The sequence below is a fragment of the Tetrao urogallus genome (assembly GCF_951394365.1).
Source record: "Tetrao urogallus genome assembly, chromosome: 3".
Lineage (NCBI taxonomy): Eukaryota > Metazoa > Chordata > Aves > Galliformes > Phasianidae > Tetrao > Tetrao urogallus.
Genome location: NC_136815.1, coordinates 91,162,231 through 91,180,794, shown reverse-complemented (window position 1 = coordinate 91,180,794; position 18,564 = coordinate 91,162,231). Strand labels below are relative to the sequence as shown.

General features: G+C 40.8%; 1 protein-coding gene across 1 annotated transcript in view; it reads right to left on the bottom strand.

Annotated features, from left to right (window-relative positions):
• Positions 1-18,564, bottom strand: part of TNS3 (tensin 3) — a gene marked incomplete at both ends in the record, with an annotated part of 220,099 nt that overhangs the window by 100,917 nt on the left and 100,618 nt on the right. Inside the window, 3 exons of the mRNA XM_079533832.1 lie at positions 2,471-2,651; positions 6,877-6,926; positions 14,692-14,733. Of these exons, the coding sequence (XP_079389958.1) occupies positions 2,471-2,651; positions 6,877-6,926; positions 14,692-14,733 (273 nt within the window). The remainder of the gene's footprint in view (positions 1-2,470; positions 2,652-6,876; positions 6,927-14,691; positions 14,734-18,564) is intronic.

Genomic DNA, 18,564 nt, shown 5'->3' with positions numbered 1-18,564 from the left:
TCTGGAGAGGAATAAGTGCATGCATCAGTATAGGTTAGGGGCCGACCTGTTGGATAGGAGCTCTGCTTTTAGGAAAAGGACCTAAGAGTCCTAGTGGGTAACGGGCTGACCATGAGCCAGCAGGGTGCCCTAGTGGCCAAGAACTCCAACTGTATCCCAGGTGTATTAAAAAAAAGAGTGTGGCCAGCAAATCAACAAAGGTGATCTACCCCCCTGCTCTGACCTGATGAGAACATAACTGGAACACTGTGTACAGTTCTGGGCTATGTGCACTGAAACAAGAGAGGGATCTTCTAGAAAGAGTCCAACAGATGGCCGCAGAGATGATGAGGGGCCTTGAGCATCTCTCCTGTATGAAGAAAGGCTGAGAGATCTCATACTCCTGAGTCTGAAGAAGGGTAAGAGAGGATGTCGTTAATGTTTACAGATATCTCAAGTGTGGAAGTCAAGTTGATGGAGGCAGATCTTCTTGATGGCATGCAGCAATAGAACAAGAGGCAAGGGGCAAAAGTTGGAATACAGAAAGTTCCATGCAAACACGAGGAAGAACTTCTTTATTGCAAGAGTGACAGAACACTGTACAGGTTGCCCAGAGAGATAGAAGTCTCATTTTTTGCAGATTTCAAGACCTGTCAGAACAACTTTCTGTGCAACCTACTGCAGGGAATCTATTTCAGCAGAGGGGCTGGACTTGATGCATCTCCAAAGGTCCCTTCCAACCCCTCCTATTCTGTGATTCTGTAAAAACTGCGGTGTAGCCAATGTATTTTTTTCTTCTTACAAACAGTAGAAGTGGGTTTGGAGCTCATTTTCCTTTTACAGAAGAACTGATTATTAATTTAGTCTACAGTATTTACCATCTGGTTCTTGATAACTTGGACATAAATAGGTCACTGCTCACAAACTTCTCAGTATGCTCCTACATACACATGCCTAACTAGCTTCCTCTACCTCTTTCCTCTTTCTGTCTATGAGCCACAGCAGCAACAATTAACAGATAAATAAATCTGGAGGAGTACAGCAAGACAAGAAATTACAAATACTGATATATTTTCTGCTAGCTGATGCCCTGATCAAGTGAAAGCATAAAACTATTCTAACCGGCTTTAGTAGAACTTCTCAATTGCAGGGTTTCTGTTGTTGTTTGTGGTTGCTTTGTGTGGTTTTGGTTTGGTTTTTTTTTTCCCCTGCTACTACACACATGCCTCTCAAACAAACTGAAGGCATCTCTGAAACATGAGAAACAACAGATACAGTATAAAAATCAGCTCTCCAGCTCTACAACTTGGCTATAATTTGCTTGGCTATTCTGAGAATTTGCAAAAACCTACTTAACAATTAAACTTCCTTTCGACCAATCTAGCAGAATGCCAAAGTACTGCCTATAATATACAAATATTTTTAATAAATTGTAATATAAATATAAAATATAAAAAAATAAGCAGATTGTAGTCCCACTGAGAGAAAGGGCATCTTCTCATCCTAAAAAAAGACTTACAATACAAACATCAAGATTTTATAATACTAACAGGTATAACTACTCCAGGTGTATCTTCAGGAAAATAGCTGGCTCACAATGCATCTATGTCACCCAGTTTCTGAGCAAAAGACTGCATATCTAAATAAGTAGGTAGAATCACACTACAAACTTACTTTTACAATAAGTTTATGCTACTGAAGCTGTGAATTTGATTCTAGTAACTTACATGCCATCATTAAAATACAATTAATAGGAGAAGAAAAATGACTAAAATCCTGGCCTTGTTTAAAATACATGTTCTCAAAACAAGCAAGTATAATACACATATTTTAGGTTATAGATGTATTAGGCAGAAAACAGTGTATGAAAGTAAGTTCAGATCATCATCCAAAATAATACTCTGCATGCAGAGCTCCTCTGAGATTTGCTCACAGCCTAATTTTGTACAGAAAAAGAAATAGCAGGAAGAAAATCAAGTTAATGAGAAAAAGCTAGACAGAACACTGTATACTGGACAAATACAGTAACCCTAATTTTCTTTGTTACAGTTTGACAACACACACAAGCAGAGACAGCCCAAGCACCATCACCAGAGACCATGAGATGCCTAAGCCAAGTACCCAGATTTAGCTGATTGCTTAAAAAAAAAAAAAAAGCATTCCACACACTGCAGCATATGGATCTTTTAAAAGTATGCTTTGGACAAGTCAGTGCAATTGTTCTACAGCATTTGATTACCTACTATACAAACAGTGACTGCAAGGGATTGCAGTGACAGTGTTTTTAATATCTGTCTTACCTAATAGCTTAAAACATTACCAAAAATCCAGTTCCGGCTTACAAAACTCTAAAGGTTTCTATGATTCTATGACAGGTGGACCAACAACATTTTAGGTAAGTGATTTATAGTTTATAGCAGTACTCGTGACCCTACAAGTGGTCTTCCTGCAAGACAGAATAAGATGCAGCACAAAAAACTGATACACATACCAGGTAATTATTCCCATGTTTGGATTTGAGCATTCGTGTTACATCTTGTAGGTTGTGGAGGTAAGTTTCCTCAGAACTGTCAGCAGGGAAGGATACAGCAATGATCCGTTCTGTGATGTAAGTGAGGTCAAGTTCATAGCCTTCCTCCATAATGTGATCAAAGTCTGCACTTTGGCACTTTCTGTGAAGAAATTAAATGAGGCAGTTCAGAACAAAGCAGCAGAGGACAGATAGTATATTAATGAGAAGAACTGCAACTTGGACTCATACCATCAGCATCTGATGTTTTTCAGAATTTACACTGAAAATAAAAGATTACTGAATACTATAAAGCTCAAATTCTTCAGTATGTAAATGAAGTAGCCAAACACCAGAGTTCTTCCCATTAAAAATATAATGGAAAAAAACCTCTGCAATCAATAATATAGAAAAACACAATATAGAAAAATACAGTTAATGCAAGCAATTTTTATAAACTCCAGCACAAAAAAAAGTAGGAGTTGAAAAACAGAAACAAAAACAAAAAGCCCACAGTATACAAACATGATTGCATATATCTCTCCTTCTATAGAATTCTACAAATGCTTTCTGAACTGGTAGATTTACTGGTTGTCTATAAAACACTGCAGACAGACTCCATCTGTCCTCGGTACTAGGGAAAGTTATGGAGCAAATCATCTTGGATGAGATTGCACAGCGTGTGCGTGGTATCCAGGGGATCAGGCCCAGCCAGCAGAGGTTTGTGAAAGGCAGGTTGTGCTTGACCAACCTCATCTCCTTCTATGACTGGGTGACCAGTCTGGTAGATGAGGGAAGGGCTGTTGATGTAGTCTACCTAGACTTCAGCACAGCCTTTGACACGGTCCCTCACAGTATTCTCCTGGGGAAACTGGCTGCCCGTGGCCTGAACAGGTACACTCTTGTTTGGGTAAGGAACTGGCTGAGGGCCGTGCCCAGCAGGTCGTGGTGAACAGAGTTAAGTCCAGCTGGCAACCTGTTTCAAGTGGTGTCCCCCAGGGCTCAGTGCTGGGGCCATCTTGTTTAATATCTTTACTGATGAGCTAGATGAGGGCACTGAGTGCACGCTCAGTAAGTTTGCAGATGACACCAAGCTGGGAGGTGGTGTAGATCTGCCTGAGGGTAGGGAGGCCCTGCAGAGGGATTTAGATAAGCTGGATTGCTGGGCTGAGGTGAATGGGATGAGGTTCAACAAGGCCAAGTGCTGGGTCCTGCACTTTGGGCACAACAACCCCATGCCGCGGCTTGGGGGTGAGTGGCTGGATGAGTGTGAAGAAAGAAGGACTTGGAGGTGTTGGTTGATGCTCGGCTGAACATGAGCTGACAGTGTGCCCAGGTGGCCAAGAGGGCCAACGGCATCCTGGCCTGCATTAGAAATAGTGTGGCCAGCAGGAGCAGGGAGGTGAGCATCCCCTGTACTCAGCTCTGGTGAGGCCGAAAGGAAAGATGTTGAGGTCCTGGAGCGTGTGCAGAGAAGGGCAACGAAACTGGTGAGGGGTCTGGAGCACAAGTCTTATGAGGAGCAGCTGAGGGAGCTGGGATTGTTCAGCGTGGAGAAGAGGAGGCTCAGGGGAGACCTCACTGCACTCTGCAACCTCCTGAAGGGAGGTTGTGGTGAAGAGGGATTTGGCCTCTTCTCCCACGCAACGAGCAGGACATGTGGTAATGGCCGCAAGTTTTATCAGAGGAGGTTTAGATTAGACATAAGGAAGAACTTTCTCTCTCAGAGAGTGGTCAGGCACTGGAATGGCTGCCCAGGGAGGTGGTAGAGTCGCTGTCCCCGGCAGTGTTCAAGAGGCGTCTGGATGACGTGCTGCGTGATGTGGTTTAGTGCCTGTGGTGGCAATGGTGATGAGGAGATGGTTGGACTGGATGATCTTATAGGTCGTTTCCAACCTTGTGATTCTATGATTCTGTGATCTTGAAATCTGCTCTGAGTAACACTTGGTGGTGGATCTAAAACTAGCCCCCAAACTGTAACACACTCTAATCTAATGCAATTAATCTCACAGTGTTAGTCAGTCTGCTACTTTTCCAGGTGTGTGAAAACAGGCACCTTAACTGATCCTTCTTAATGGAATAATCAGAAAATGACAGTCATAAATTAGGTTTGAATGGGAAAGGGAATAAAAATGGACCTGCTATGATGAGCTTAGGAGCAGCACTCCAGAGTCAGGGGTGAGACCAATAGCCCAGATGAAGTGCATCTACACTAACGCTCACATGGGCAATGAACAAGAGGAGTTCAAAGTCATGGCGCAACAGGAGAACTATGACTCAACTGCCATCACTGAAACATGGTGGAATCATTCTCAGGATTGGGGTGCTGCAATGGAGGGCTATAAGCTCTTTAGAAGAGATAGGCAAGGAAAGAGGGGCAGTGGGGTGGCTCTCCATGTCAGAGAGCGTGTCAACTGAATAGAGCTCAATACTGGAAACTATAACATAGAGTCATTATGGGTGAGGGTAAGGGAAATGCCAACGAAGCTGACACTCACAGTGACTTGACTGACATCCTAGTAGGAGTCTGTTATAGACCACTCAACCAGGAAAAAGAGACAACATGTTCTTTCTATAGGCAGTCTGCAGAAGCCACGTCAGTAGTGCTGGTTCTTGTGAGGGAGTTCAACTCACTCAGCGTCTGTTGGAAATACAGCAGAGAGAAAGCAGTCTAGGAGATTCCTGGAGTGCACAGAAGAGGACTTCCTGATACAGATGGTAAGAGAGCCTACTGGAGAAACACTCTGTTAGATCTGCTGTCTACAGAGAAGGAATGGTCGGAGATGCGGTGGCTGGAAGCTGTCTTAGGCATAGCGACTATAAAATTAGGGTCAGAAAAAATGGTACCCTGGAATTCTGGAGGCAACACTTCTGTTTAGAACAGATAAGAGAATCCCTTGGGAGTCAGTCCTGAAAGGCAAAGAGGTAGAGAATGGCTGAACACTGTTCAAGAAGAAATCTTAAAGGCACAGGAACAGGCTATCCCCATGTGCCATCAGATGAGTGGTGGGGAAGACAACTGGCCTGGCAGAACAGGGAGCTTTTGACGAGACTTAGGAAAAAAAAAAAAAAAAAAAAAGAGTTTATGATTTTTGGAAGAAGAGTCAGGCAACCTGGGAAGAGTATAAGGATGCCATTAGGATATGCTGAGGGAGAATTATAAAGCAAAAGCCTAGCAAGAACTTCATCTGGCCACCACTGTTAAAGACAAGAAAAAAATGTTTTTACAAATATATTAACAGCAAGAGGGGAGCCAAGGAGAATCTCCTGTGTTTATTGGATGCAGCAAGGAACACTGTCACTGAGTTCTCAATACCTTCTTTATTTCCATCTTTAACAGTTACACCACTTATTCCCAGGGTGCTCAGCCCCTTGAGCTGGAACACTAGGACAGGGAGCAGAATATCCACGACTTAGTAGGAATCAGCGAGCTGATACTCCAACTGGGCTGGCACATGTCCATGGGGATGGACAGAATCCACCCAAAGGTACTGAGGGAGCTGGCAGAGTGACTGCTAAACCACTTTCCATCATTTATCAGCAATTTAAGTCAACTGGGGGCAAAAATGGATCTGGGGGTCTTAGCTGACAGCCAACTGAACACGAGCCCGCAACATGCCCAGGTGACCAAGAAGGTCAATGCTGTCCTGGCTTGTATCAGAAACAGTGTCGTCAGAAGGACTTGAAACTAGTGAGGCCACTCCATAAGTATCGCGTTCAGTTTTGGGTCCCTGACTACAAGAAAGACACTGAGGCTCTAGAGCATGACCAGAGAAGGGCAACAAACCTGGTTAAGGGTCTGGAACACAAGTCTTATGAAGAGAGGCTGAGGGAACTGGGATTGCTTAGTTTGGAGAAGGGGAGGCTTAGAAGATCTTATCTCTCTCTATAAGTACCTGAAAAGATGCTGTAGCAAAGCAGGGATCAGCCTCTTTTTCCAAGTAACTAGAGATAGAACAAGAGGGAATGGCCTCACACTGCACCAGGGGTGGTTGGATATTAGGAGAAATTTATTCTCAGAAAGAGTGCTGAGATATTGGAAAGGGCTGCCCAAGGAGGTGCTGGAGTCACCATCTCTGGAGGTGTTCAAAAAGGACAGATGTCACACTGAGAGCCATGGTCTAGAGTAACTAAGGCATAGCTTGATGGTTGGTCGAAAACATCTTAATGTTTAATGTCTTTCCAATCTTAATGATCCTATGAAAAGGCAAAAGTAAGCTCTTCATGTATGCCCAGTTCTTTTCTCAGAGGACTGTAAAAATGTTCTTTGCACAGCAGAATATGTCTTGCAGAAGACTGTTCTTAAAAATGTAAACCACAAATAACAAAAGCTAAAACATGACAGCAATATGTGACATTATCACACCAAATATTAAAGAAATACCTACTGTGATCCTTTGTCACAACTGAAAGAGTTCTTCAAAACACTGCAGGAATTCTGGAACAAATAAAATAGATCAATACAGTCACTTTCTTGTTCTGTTTTTACGTCCATGTTAACCCAACTTTATTATGATCTTACTGTGGAAAATTATAACAATAATAGAGAGCAACATTTTCTTAAGTTTTAACCACAACTGTAAACAGTCTGAGCTTATGACCAGTTTATGTCCAGCTCTTCATGCAGAACATATCTGGAGTCACTACTGTCAGAACGTACTGGTTGTCTGACACAGTTAAAGTCTTGTGTGCTTTCCATGGTAACTCTGCACTACAATGAGAACAGATGTTCAGTGGATTTCTGAGAAACTGGAGCTTGTATTTCTGTGTAAACCCATTAAGCTGCTATTGTGAAAATACTAGAAAACATACTCAATTTATTCCACTATTGGTACTGCAAGTCTGAGCGGAAGAAACAGAATAAATGATTTTGCTTTGTGAGAATTTACTGTGCCATTTCTGTAATCTCTTTTCTTCAGTAACAGCAAACATGTATTAGAGTGCCATAATTTTCTCCCACATGAACCTTATTAATAGCATTTCTCTAATTAAATTTTGGCTGTCTCAGAATTAAGTATTAATGTGATAGTCACCTAAGCTCCCTTTGCACATGATGGAGAGAAATGAAGACACCCAGAGGGACAGGATTGCTTATGTAGTATAATTTTTAGGGAAAAAAAAAAAGATAGCTGTTGCTGCACTAGCATTAAATAAAAGCAGAGAAGATATTTAACATGTAGACATTTTTTTATACAGAAAATCAGAAATTCATTTTAATACCAAACATCAGTAACTTCATTAGGAGAAAGACTTCATTATCTTCCTGCCCTGAATTTATATTTAGTACACAGAAGAATGCACAGACAAGATTACACACAGGAAGTGTAAAAGCTGGAACACTACTGAACTACCTATTTTGGCTACACGTACTATGTATTTCCAAACCAAGTGACTTCTGCCAGGCTTTAAAACTTTCTACTCAATGGTCTAAAGCTAGGACACAGCCAAGCACATGACTAGCATGTCCCCTCCCAGAATTTCTGGGTGTCAGCTGTTTCTGCCGGTTCTAAACAAGTGCATCTGATGGCATAAGGTGCACCTCACTGAAGTGCTTGGTTCCAGTTCCACAAGTTCCTCTTAAGTAGAACTACAAAAAACAGGAAAATTTTGTGGTATTTTCAGCTGCTTTTTACTCAATCCTTTCTTAGGATCTCGAAGACTGCAGGCAATACTCCATGGTTGCTACAGTAAGTAAATAACTATAATAAGTTTTTACAGCATTCCTCACAAAAGGAAACTCTGTAATCTGTACAGAACAGAAAGGCACAGGGAAGACCATGCATAAAGGGAAAATCATCCCCATCCATGGGCAGCCATTTAAGACAGCAACTGCAGGCTGGTACTCCCCAGAAATGGATGATTTTGAAGAAAACCTTGTGAAACTAGACCTGATTTTCATTTAGTGCTGAGATATAACAGGGAACAAAAAATAATGGCTCAAAATGGGCTGTTTAATTACACTGTGATAACAAAATTGCAGTAGTAATTAGAATACATCCAGTGGAAACAGTACTTTGCTAGTTGCCAATAGGATAGAATACCCAGATACTGTTCTTCCTTTGAGTTTGTCACACAGCTCTTTTCTCCTGTTTCAAGGGAATTGCCTGGCAATGCAAACAGTATATCAGTCACCTGAGAGGCAGATTTCTGAATGCAGATAACTTTAATTTACCTACAAACTCACTGTTAAGGATTTTTAGGTATATAGACACCCAGATAAAATCCAATTATATAAAAAATATCCCTAAGTAACAAAATAGTTATTTGGCCATATAAATTTAACTACTGTCTTTCCACAAAAGCCAGGGGTGAAGCAATTGCTTTTCAAGTGACAACTGTCTTCTCTCTAGATACAGAATCATGTCACTGAGCAACAGTTTCAGTGGGTCCTGTCTCATTGTCCTTTCCCTGTGAAAGCTCAAGTCATGCAGCTCTTTCTTTTCACAGCCTTCTTACTGATCCTTTTATCCTTTTGGCTCCAATTCGTTGTTCTATCCACTTCGGAGTACTGCAGAAAAAACAGGACAATGAACTACACCAATCATTCAGGTGTTTCATGATGATGACTCCTACTGAAACAGCTAAAAAAAAAAAGCTGCAGTAAAACATAAGCTTCTATTTCTTGGATGAGAACCAAAATTTGCAGAATCTTTCGGTGCCTGTTTTTAGATTGATTTCTAATGTGATAAGGAAAAAATGTGCACTGTGAATATAAATGTCTTTCTGTTACTGTATATCTATTTTTACAGAAAATATTAAAATATATAAATAAAACTGCTTTGGAGTTGACTCTCCAGAACTTTTATCATCACTTCTACTACAAGTTGCTATTTGTTTAGTAGCACTCTCTGTTTTCATTCTGTACACTAAACCTGTAAAAATAGCTATCTGCTCCCTGGTGTATAATAACAGTAAAAGCAAAGAAAGACGTGCCCCCTGCAAGGACGGCAGAAAGGACAATCCAAGCAACTACTGACCCACCACCTTTCCTCACCTCTGTGCTAGGGAAGATCATGGATCATGTCCTCCTGGAAGCTATGAACATGAAAAATGGGAGGCAGACCAAGTTCTGCCTGACCAACACCAGCAGCCTACTATGATGGTGTAACTGTGTCACCGGACAAGGGAAGAGCCACTGCTATCACTTATCTGGACTTCAGTAAGGCCTCTGACACAGTCCCCCCACAATATCCTTCTCTCCAAATTGAAAAGACATTGATTCAACAGGTGGACTAGTTCAGTGGATGAGGAACAGGCTGAGAGATTGTGCCCAAAGAACGGTGGGAAAAGGCTCTACATTCAGACAGTTCAGTGGTGATGTCTCTCAGGGGTCAGCACTGGGATGCTCTTCAATATTTTCATCACTGACATAACAGTGGAATTAAGTACACCCTCACCTCTGGGATGCCACACAGAGAGATTTAGACAGGTTTGACCAAAGGGCCCAGAAGAACCTCACGAGGTTCAACAAATCCAAGAGCAAGGTCTTGTACTTCGGTTGCAGCAACCCCCATTATTAATACAAGCTGGGGATGAAAGGGTGGAGCACAGCTCTGCCAATTAGAAACTAGGGGTACTGGTGGATGGGAAGCTGAACATGAGCCAGCAATGTTTCCTTGCAGCCCAAAAATACAGCCACAACCTGCGCTGCCTCAACAGCAGCATGGCCAGCAGGTCAAGAGAGGCGATCCTGCTCCTCTACTCTAAACTAGTGAGACCCCACCTGGAGTATTGCATCCATGTGTTGAGTCCTCAGTAAAGGAGAGCAATGAACCTGCTGCAGCCTGTCCTGACAAGGGCTATAAAAATGATCGAAGGGATGGAACATCTCTCCTACGAGGCTGTTCAGGCTGGAGATAAGAAGGTTCCAGAGAGACCTGATAGCAGCCTGTCAAGATCTAAAGGGCAGCTGTAAGAAAGAAGGGACAGATTCTGATTCTTTGATACAGTTAAGGGGGAATAGTTTTAAACTGTGAAGCACTGGAGCAGTTTGTCCAGAGGTGATGGATGCCCTGGGAACATTCAGGTTCACACTGCACCAGGCTCTGAGCAACCTGATCTAGCTGTAGTTGTCCCAGTTCATTGCAAGAGAGTTGTACTAAAAGACTTGTAAAGCTCCTTTCCAACTCAATTCTATAATTTGATGAAGTAACAGTGACTACAGAATTTACAAATCCCAGCTTGATGTCGTCCTGGTAAGACCAGCCTGACCTCTAGTTGCTAGCAAAGCTGCTTCCATGATTCTTCCCTAAAAAATATAACCAAGACAGGCCAGGCTGTCCTGTACAAGTGAACTGTAGGGCTCTGTCGTTTAGTTCTGGGGCACTTGCATTTGGGGATTCATCTGCCAATCTGATTGGGACGGCAAAAAATCAAGCAAGGCAGAAAGATCATTTTCCAACTCACTCAGACTCAGAAGAGCACCTATGCCCAAACCTTAAAAGCTTCTTAGACATCTGGGTGTTCAACCCACTTCCTCTTTGCCTCTTTAAATAACTGAAGTTTGTAATTAAGAAAAGGCCCGTAACAGTTTTATTCTACTAAGGGTCCTTAAACAAGAATACTGAATGTGCTCAAAGTCCATACTTAAGAATGGAATATAGTTAATGCTTAGTTAAGCAAAGAAATTCACCAACACTTCAACACTGTCATTAAGGGAAGCAGATAAGCAGATCAGAAGAAAGCTAGCAATCACATGGTGTTTACTCCATCTCCGAGGCAGTGTGACACTGGAAGGACAGAAAAAGCCATTCTTGTTCCACTGAAAATGCATTCAGGGATTATTATTTTTTTAAATAAAGACAGACCATGTTGCTATTTCAATCATCTTTCCTCAGATTAATATAAAGCTGCAGCAAAGATGACTTTTATACAATTCATAACAAATCTTTTCACTTGCATACAAATGGTGGAAGAGATAGCAGAAAGGACAGTAAAGCTACTGTGAAAGCCTTATCCAGCTAGATTCTTTCTAAACAGAACAAAGTCCCCAGGAAAGTAAAAGCCCAAGTAGCATGATGAGCTTTGCACATTGCTACCATCCCTTTTCCGTATGTAAACTTCTACCTGAGGCACAGCTCTTACCTTACAGCTGCTTCACACAGCTCCCTACAAGAGCAGAGTTGCACTGGAAAACTTACTATGTCTGTACTGAAGTGTTATCATATTAAGGATTATGTAAGGAATTTAAACTAAAACAACATACATGCACTACCTGTGGTTGCAGTACAGTTTCATAACCACTTCAAAGATCTGAATGAGTTTTCTGATGAATACTACCCACAGGCAATTAAACTAAGCACAGAAGATGCAGTAGGACACAAAAATATCCACATTAATTCACACCAAATGCATTAAGGAAGAGCTCTGTACAAGTCCTGTACAGCATAACTTTGTAACACCTAACCCGAAATTCCGCTGTGTATAAACTTGATTTCCTCACTCTGTAAAAACAACAGTGATGTCCACAGTGGAAAGAAAATAATGTGGTGGCAAAAAGGAAGACTTCAGAAGAAGATCCCTTGAGTTTCTGCCTGATTTAGTTGAAGATGCAAACTGAAACAAACTTTCATCCCAGATTTAGCCCCTTACTAAGAGGTAACTACATGTACTGATGCACTTAATTCTTGGAAAGAAAGAAACAAAACCAAAACTTAAAATAAGAAGCCTCATTTGTTTGGTTCTAATATGTTCACATTAAAATGCAATAAAATGTCGGTTCTGACACTGTATAGAACTCAAGCAAATTCTCTATGTGGATGATTGCACAGCTTTCATGCAAAGCAACAGCGGTTGATGTGAGAAACATTATTTTGTAGCCACATCGGCGGGTGAAAGCAACAGTTTTTCCTCTCCTGGACCAGACATTACAGAACAAGATGGAAAGGAGATGGAAGAAGAGAGAAGAAATCCCAGAGCAAAAAAAATATATATATTCAGCCACGTTAAATCAATCTCTTCCAATTTTGTTAACAAAACAAAAGGAGAACAAGAGTATATGATGTTTTCACACTAAGCTCCACCACACTTCTCTTTCGATCCCCCTCCTCAAAACATCACAAGGAGAACATATGATGAATAAAGGCTCAGAGGTTGAGGTAAGGACAGGGAGATCACTCACCAATTACCATCACAGACAAGAAAGACTTTGCATGGGGAGATTAATGCAATTTATTGCCAAATAATAACAGACTAGACTATAGATTGGAACAGTGAGGACTCAAAGCAATTTGAAACACCTTCCTTCATCATCCATCTATTCTGCCTCCTTCAAGCGGTGCAAGGGAACAGTGAATGGAAACTGCTGTCAGTCCATAACACTTCAGCTCTGCTATTTCTTCATCTTTACTCTCATCCCCTGCTCCATCGTGGGATTCATCCCACGGGATGCTGTCCCTCCCAAACAGATCCAATGGGGGCTTCCCACAGTTTTTCAAGAACTGCTGCAACGTGGGTTTGTATCACAGGCCCATCCTTCAGGAGCAGACTGACAGGTCTGAGACTTCCTGCTCCACCACATGCTCCTCTCTACTGGCTGCAGCTCTAGGGCCTGCTCCTGGCTCATCCAGGCAGTAGCTACATCTAGCCCTACTGTCCGTAGACACCACTTTCTTATGAATCCCACAGTCTTCCAGCTTTATGCATCTCCTGTTTTCCCAAACAAGGATAGTCATTCCTAGTGCATTAGTTGGTAACTCTCTTCTCCTACAACCTGCTCACATGCATCCACGTTCTGAGTACCAGTCTGTGGAAAGCAGCTAGTAAATATTTCAGGCACTGTATCAATAGAGCAATATTAACCAGTGCAAAATACACTAGATGAGAATGAGAATGCACAGCTGAAAAAAATGCCAACAGCCTACCAGTAAGACTGTCTTCTAAGTGGCTGGCTGTGCATGAGCAACAGAAAAAAGAAAAAAATCCCTGAGAGAAGATGCATCTCGGTTTGTCTAATAAGTTATCAGTATAAAGAGAAAAGCCTCCAGCTCTTTCAGATGTAACAGAAGAAAACTAAAAGTTCTCAATTAACAGAAAATTGTCTGTAATTATCTTCCTCGCAGTAAGTTCACTAGAAATCTGTGGGCACTATTATAGATGCAACTAAGGAGATGGCCTGAGTTGTAGAAAAAACATCATTGCTACCCCAAGAAAACAAACTGTACCCCTAATAAAGAAACCTCTGTGAAAGCCTCCTGCCTATATACATACGCAGCCAAGGATCAGAACTCTTAACATTCTGCAACTGACACCAGAAGAAGCTGCAGTGCTGAACTACAGACAACAATGGAAAACAAAAGCAACGTACACAAGACGACATCATGAAACAGATGTTCATTTACTGCAATAGAGCTGTTCTGAATGGAATAATGAATTGGTGAAGACCATGCTTTCAAGTCTTTCCTTCTGCTTCTTTTAAATGTCAATTTCATCTTTACAGAGGTGAATCAAATACCTGCACCACAGAGTTAACTATACATATCTCCCACAACTTATTTCAGCATCAAAGAAACTTGACATCTCTAATGAAATGACAAAGGATCCCAAAAATTCTTTTGTTCTTTCCTTGTTTTACTTATTTCAGAGACTGTGATAGAAGCATATTTATAAGTCCTATCAGTATGGAAATATGCAATACTTCCCATTTGCAGAAATTTCTACATCACTTAGCAGATCAAAATCTACTGCACTAAATGCATTTACTACCACTTGTACCATTAACGCTACAGCAGCAATGATAACAAAGAGCTGGGAAGGGATATTTCATTTGTTTTGTGAGTAACTCGGCACACTTGGACAAATTAAGGCAAAAGGATAGCATACTGACCACAACACAAAAACTTACACTTTTCTTGCTAAAAAAAACCTGTCTGGAACATCTTTGTCCTTTGAATGCAATCAGTTTAGAAAGATTTTAGTATTTCTCTTTAATTCTCCACTACTTGACTTCAAAATAAGGAACAGAGTCCATTTCACTGTATCTGGACAAAAGGGAGGGGAATGGGAAGGAGGGCACGACACTACGCAGCTAGGAATCCTAATCAAATACAATTTCACACAGTGCAGAAACCAAAGTTTGAGCACTGAAAAAGGCTATCAAAGACTTTGTGAGGACGTAATAAAAATGAACAACCACAGAAAAGACTATAAGTAAATAAATCAGGCCAAGTAAAGGAAAAATAAATAAATAAAATGCAATTACTTACAGTTCTGGTTACATGATTTTCAAAGGCTTCCAAGTTATTTGCCTGCAAATGAGAAAAACAAACTTCATTTTTCCAGCTAATGTAAACACATGCTAAGAAAGCCCATCTAGTGTATTCAAACAACAAATGAAACAATGTGTTCAGAAGTACACATATGTTCTACAGTATTAATAATCCAACTAACTCTCAAACACATACAGAACACAAATTGGTTTTACATTGTCACTCCCTGAATTCACAGCTTTTCAGCCAACATTCAGCACTGAGGGTACTTCACAAGTTACAACATACACAGAAAGCAAGATATGAATCCGTGTATTCGCTTGTACTTCAGCCTTCCGCTCTTTGCCTTTCTGTGGAACAGAACACGTGTGGGTGTTGATAAAAGTGAACCACAGAGGCACATTCTAAGTACTCTGTAAAATCTATGTTCACAGATTTAAAACACATTAAGTTCTATCTGTTGGAGTTTAAAATAAACATTTCTTAAAATTCAGAATCTACTACTATGAAAATTTGACAGGAAAAAAAATCACCAGAGGTAAAACCATCCATCAGTACATTATTTTAAATTACAACTACAATCATGAGCACAAAATTAAGGCAATGTAATACAGCAGTAAGATCGGATTAAAAGATCTCAAAATGTTTGCTCCAGTTGCAAACATTGCAAAATGTTTTGTCCAGTAAGGACAAAATATGGCATTTCATAAACTAGCCTAGATTAAGTATTTCACCATGCAGGATTATATTGTGATAATAACACAACCATTTCACCTTAAAAAAAAAAAAACATTAATCCAGATGAGAGAATTCAGTTATAATGGAATTACACTCGTGCTATGGAAGACTTCACCAAACTTCACTGCACTCTGTTTCATAGACCTGGAAGAATTCCACTGTGCATAAGGAAATATCTAATGTTTAACTAATTAAAATTATTGTTTCAAGAGAAAATTTCAAATTCTGTGCAAAACACCAACAAGGTTTTACCCAAAAAGCCAATATGATTACAGCCCCTCTGCTGCATACACATCTCAAACTCCTTTTGTTTATTCCTCATGCCATTTGTATTTGCATTTTAGGCATCTTAGTTGAGTCTCTGATCAAACTTTTATTGAATAAAGAGGCTGGAATTCTTCATGCTGCTTCTCAGGAGATCTCCTGCTGACCTCTGATCCTTCTTCTGCTTTAGGCATTGATTGCTGATACTGTCATTGGAGCAATAAAAGTCAAATGAGGTTCCCCCTCTACAAGTAACTTCAGTTGAAAGCTCTCTTCACCAGCTTAGCAAGCTGTAATTCAAGATGTTCTTCCCCTCCTTTAACAAACAGACCCTATCAGTTCCTCAAAAAAAGTCAAATCTCTGGATATGACACAACCACACCATACACTGATCTGCACGTTCTACTGGTCCTTGCAAAGCCTTTTGCTTTAACCACTAGGAACAAAAAGACCACCTGCACAGCACAGCCTTTTGCAAATGCTCCCAAGGGCTCTGTAGTCCTTCATGACACATCTTGGACTGCCTGGACTGCCCTTGACAGCGCTGTTGATGCCCACATGAAATAACCAGTTTACAGTAGTCTATGTGCTCTATAAGGCTTACTAGTCTCTAGCATCCTCAACATAAACCTCGTGTAGGTAACATACCCCTCTTGAGACTGGGTCAGGATGGCATATGTCTGTCCTCTGTATCTCTCAGAAGAGGGTCACCTACAACTATCACCTCTTGTGATTTTTATCACCTGTGTATTTGTCATTGCACTGGCTGTTACACAGGGAGAAGACCAGGCTGGCTTAGTTGAAGCCAGCATCTCCCCTGATGTACAACAAGTCCATCCTCTTCAGTCCACACAGTAGAGAAACAGTTCTACAAAAGCAGCTGAGGCTCCGGGGCAAGCCTCTTTCTCCTCCTTCTTCTGGAAGCACTCCAGGTGAGGTTGGATGTGGGTTTGGGCAACCTGATCTAGTGGGAGGCACCAGAGTCCTGGGAAGAGGTGGGATGTAACGTTCTACTGAAGTCGCTCACAACCCAAAGCTTTCTGATTCTTCTGTTCGAGCATCTAGCTGATCAAGGCTGGATTCTCACAATCCATAAACTTCAAGACAGCAAAGTAACAAACAGCTTGATAAAGAGTTTGAAATGAAAGCTAAAGCACCACATAGACACAAAGGAACACAACGTGTGCCCATGCTAGGAATAGCAGCATCTGCCCAACATGAGTATCCCAGAGTATCTGTTGACCCCATGCCCACACAAGTCCACCACACAGATACCAACAGTGCTATCAACTGAAAATACGACTCTAAAGCCTACTGTAGGAACAGTACCTTGACACACAGATGATGCATTATAACTGCCAACTTATTCTTTTTTCTTGGTAAGTCACTGATGTACTTATATTCAGTTTCTCACCAGCAAAATTCCACCACTTCAAATGAAAATAAACTCCTATTTGCAAGTTCAGATGCACTCTAGTGCAAATTTCAACTGCAAGTGTAGTTATGGATTTTCAGAGTGTAAATTGCAGTAGCAACACCCTGCTTACTTCACTGAGCCTGCACATAATTCGACAAGGTGTACAGGCTGCACTAACTATAATCCTTATCTAGATGTAAAATTGGCTAACTAAAGGTTAACTAACCCTTCATAATAGTCTTTGAAGTTACTGTTTTTGCTTAAAACCTTATCAGACAGGAGGTAAATACTGTTGAGATTTGACTTATCAATCAGAAAAAAACTAACAAACTGAGCAGTGCTATTAATTCCACCCAAACCTTAATATAATTGAACATTCTAAGCTCTTCTCAGTAGAATAAAGATTATATTTAAAAGAGATACCTATATCAGTATAAACTTATCTACTATTACTTCAGTCTCCCTGTCAGGGACACTGCTACTCAGAGAAAATGAACAGACCCACATGGATAAATGCAAACCACACCATTTTGGGATTCATTCAGGAATCTCTTCACAAAGAGATGAGTGCCATACACAACATGCTTGGGACAACACACCACCTGTTCTGCACTTCACCAGCAGGTTCGCACACATGCTGAACTCACTACCTATCCTCCTAGAATAAAGAAAAGCAGACTACGTGGTATTTCATATAAAATATAAACGTAAGTTAGGTATATCTAATTGTCTGTCAGTTCAGAGGGATGTTCTTACTGTTCTGTTTAGCACCAGACTGGCATAATGCAAAAGTTTCCTAGGATAACTAAAATATGAAAAAAAGGAGGAAGTATTTTAATCTTTTAAGTTTTGAAGTTGTTCTCCAGCTTGCTAAGGCCCTACAAAAACTCCTTATAATTTCTCACTCTGGTGGAAGTGACAGCTCTCTCCACCTTATGAAAGAACAGAGAATGCCAGCAACAAACAGCTTGACGTTAACTATCTCCAATAGCATGACCAATAGCATTTTCTTCTGACTTAAGGGGAAGAGTGCTGGAATGAGTTATGGGGAAAAAGAAACATCTGGTAAATATATATAACACACACAGTGCCCAACATTAACTTCTTTCTTTCAAACCTGGCCCACCGGAGGACACACACTCAAATCTCCATACCTTTAAGTTATCTGCATGGCTTTAAAAGGTTTGCTCCAAAGCCAAGTGCTGCTACTCCTGCTGCTTGTCAAACTACGAATTTAAACTATAAAAAAATCTCTTAAGTGGCTAACTAATGTGGTGCATTTACTTGAGATGTAGAAAACTCAATCTCAAGTCTTTAAATTTGCAAAAGGATTGTGGCTTTTAAATAATAATCTCACATCCAAGCCAAACACATTAATCAGTGTTTCACATTAATCAGCCAAACAACCATCAGTCATGCTATCTCAGAAGAGCTGCTTATCAAAGGATTCA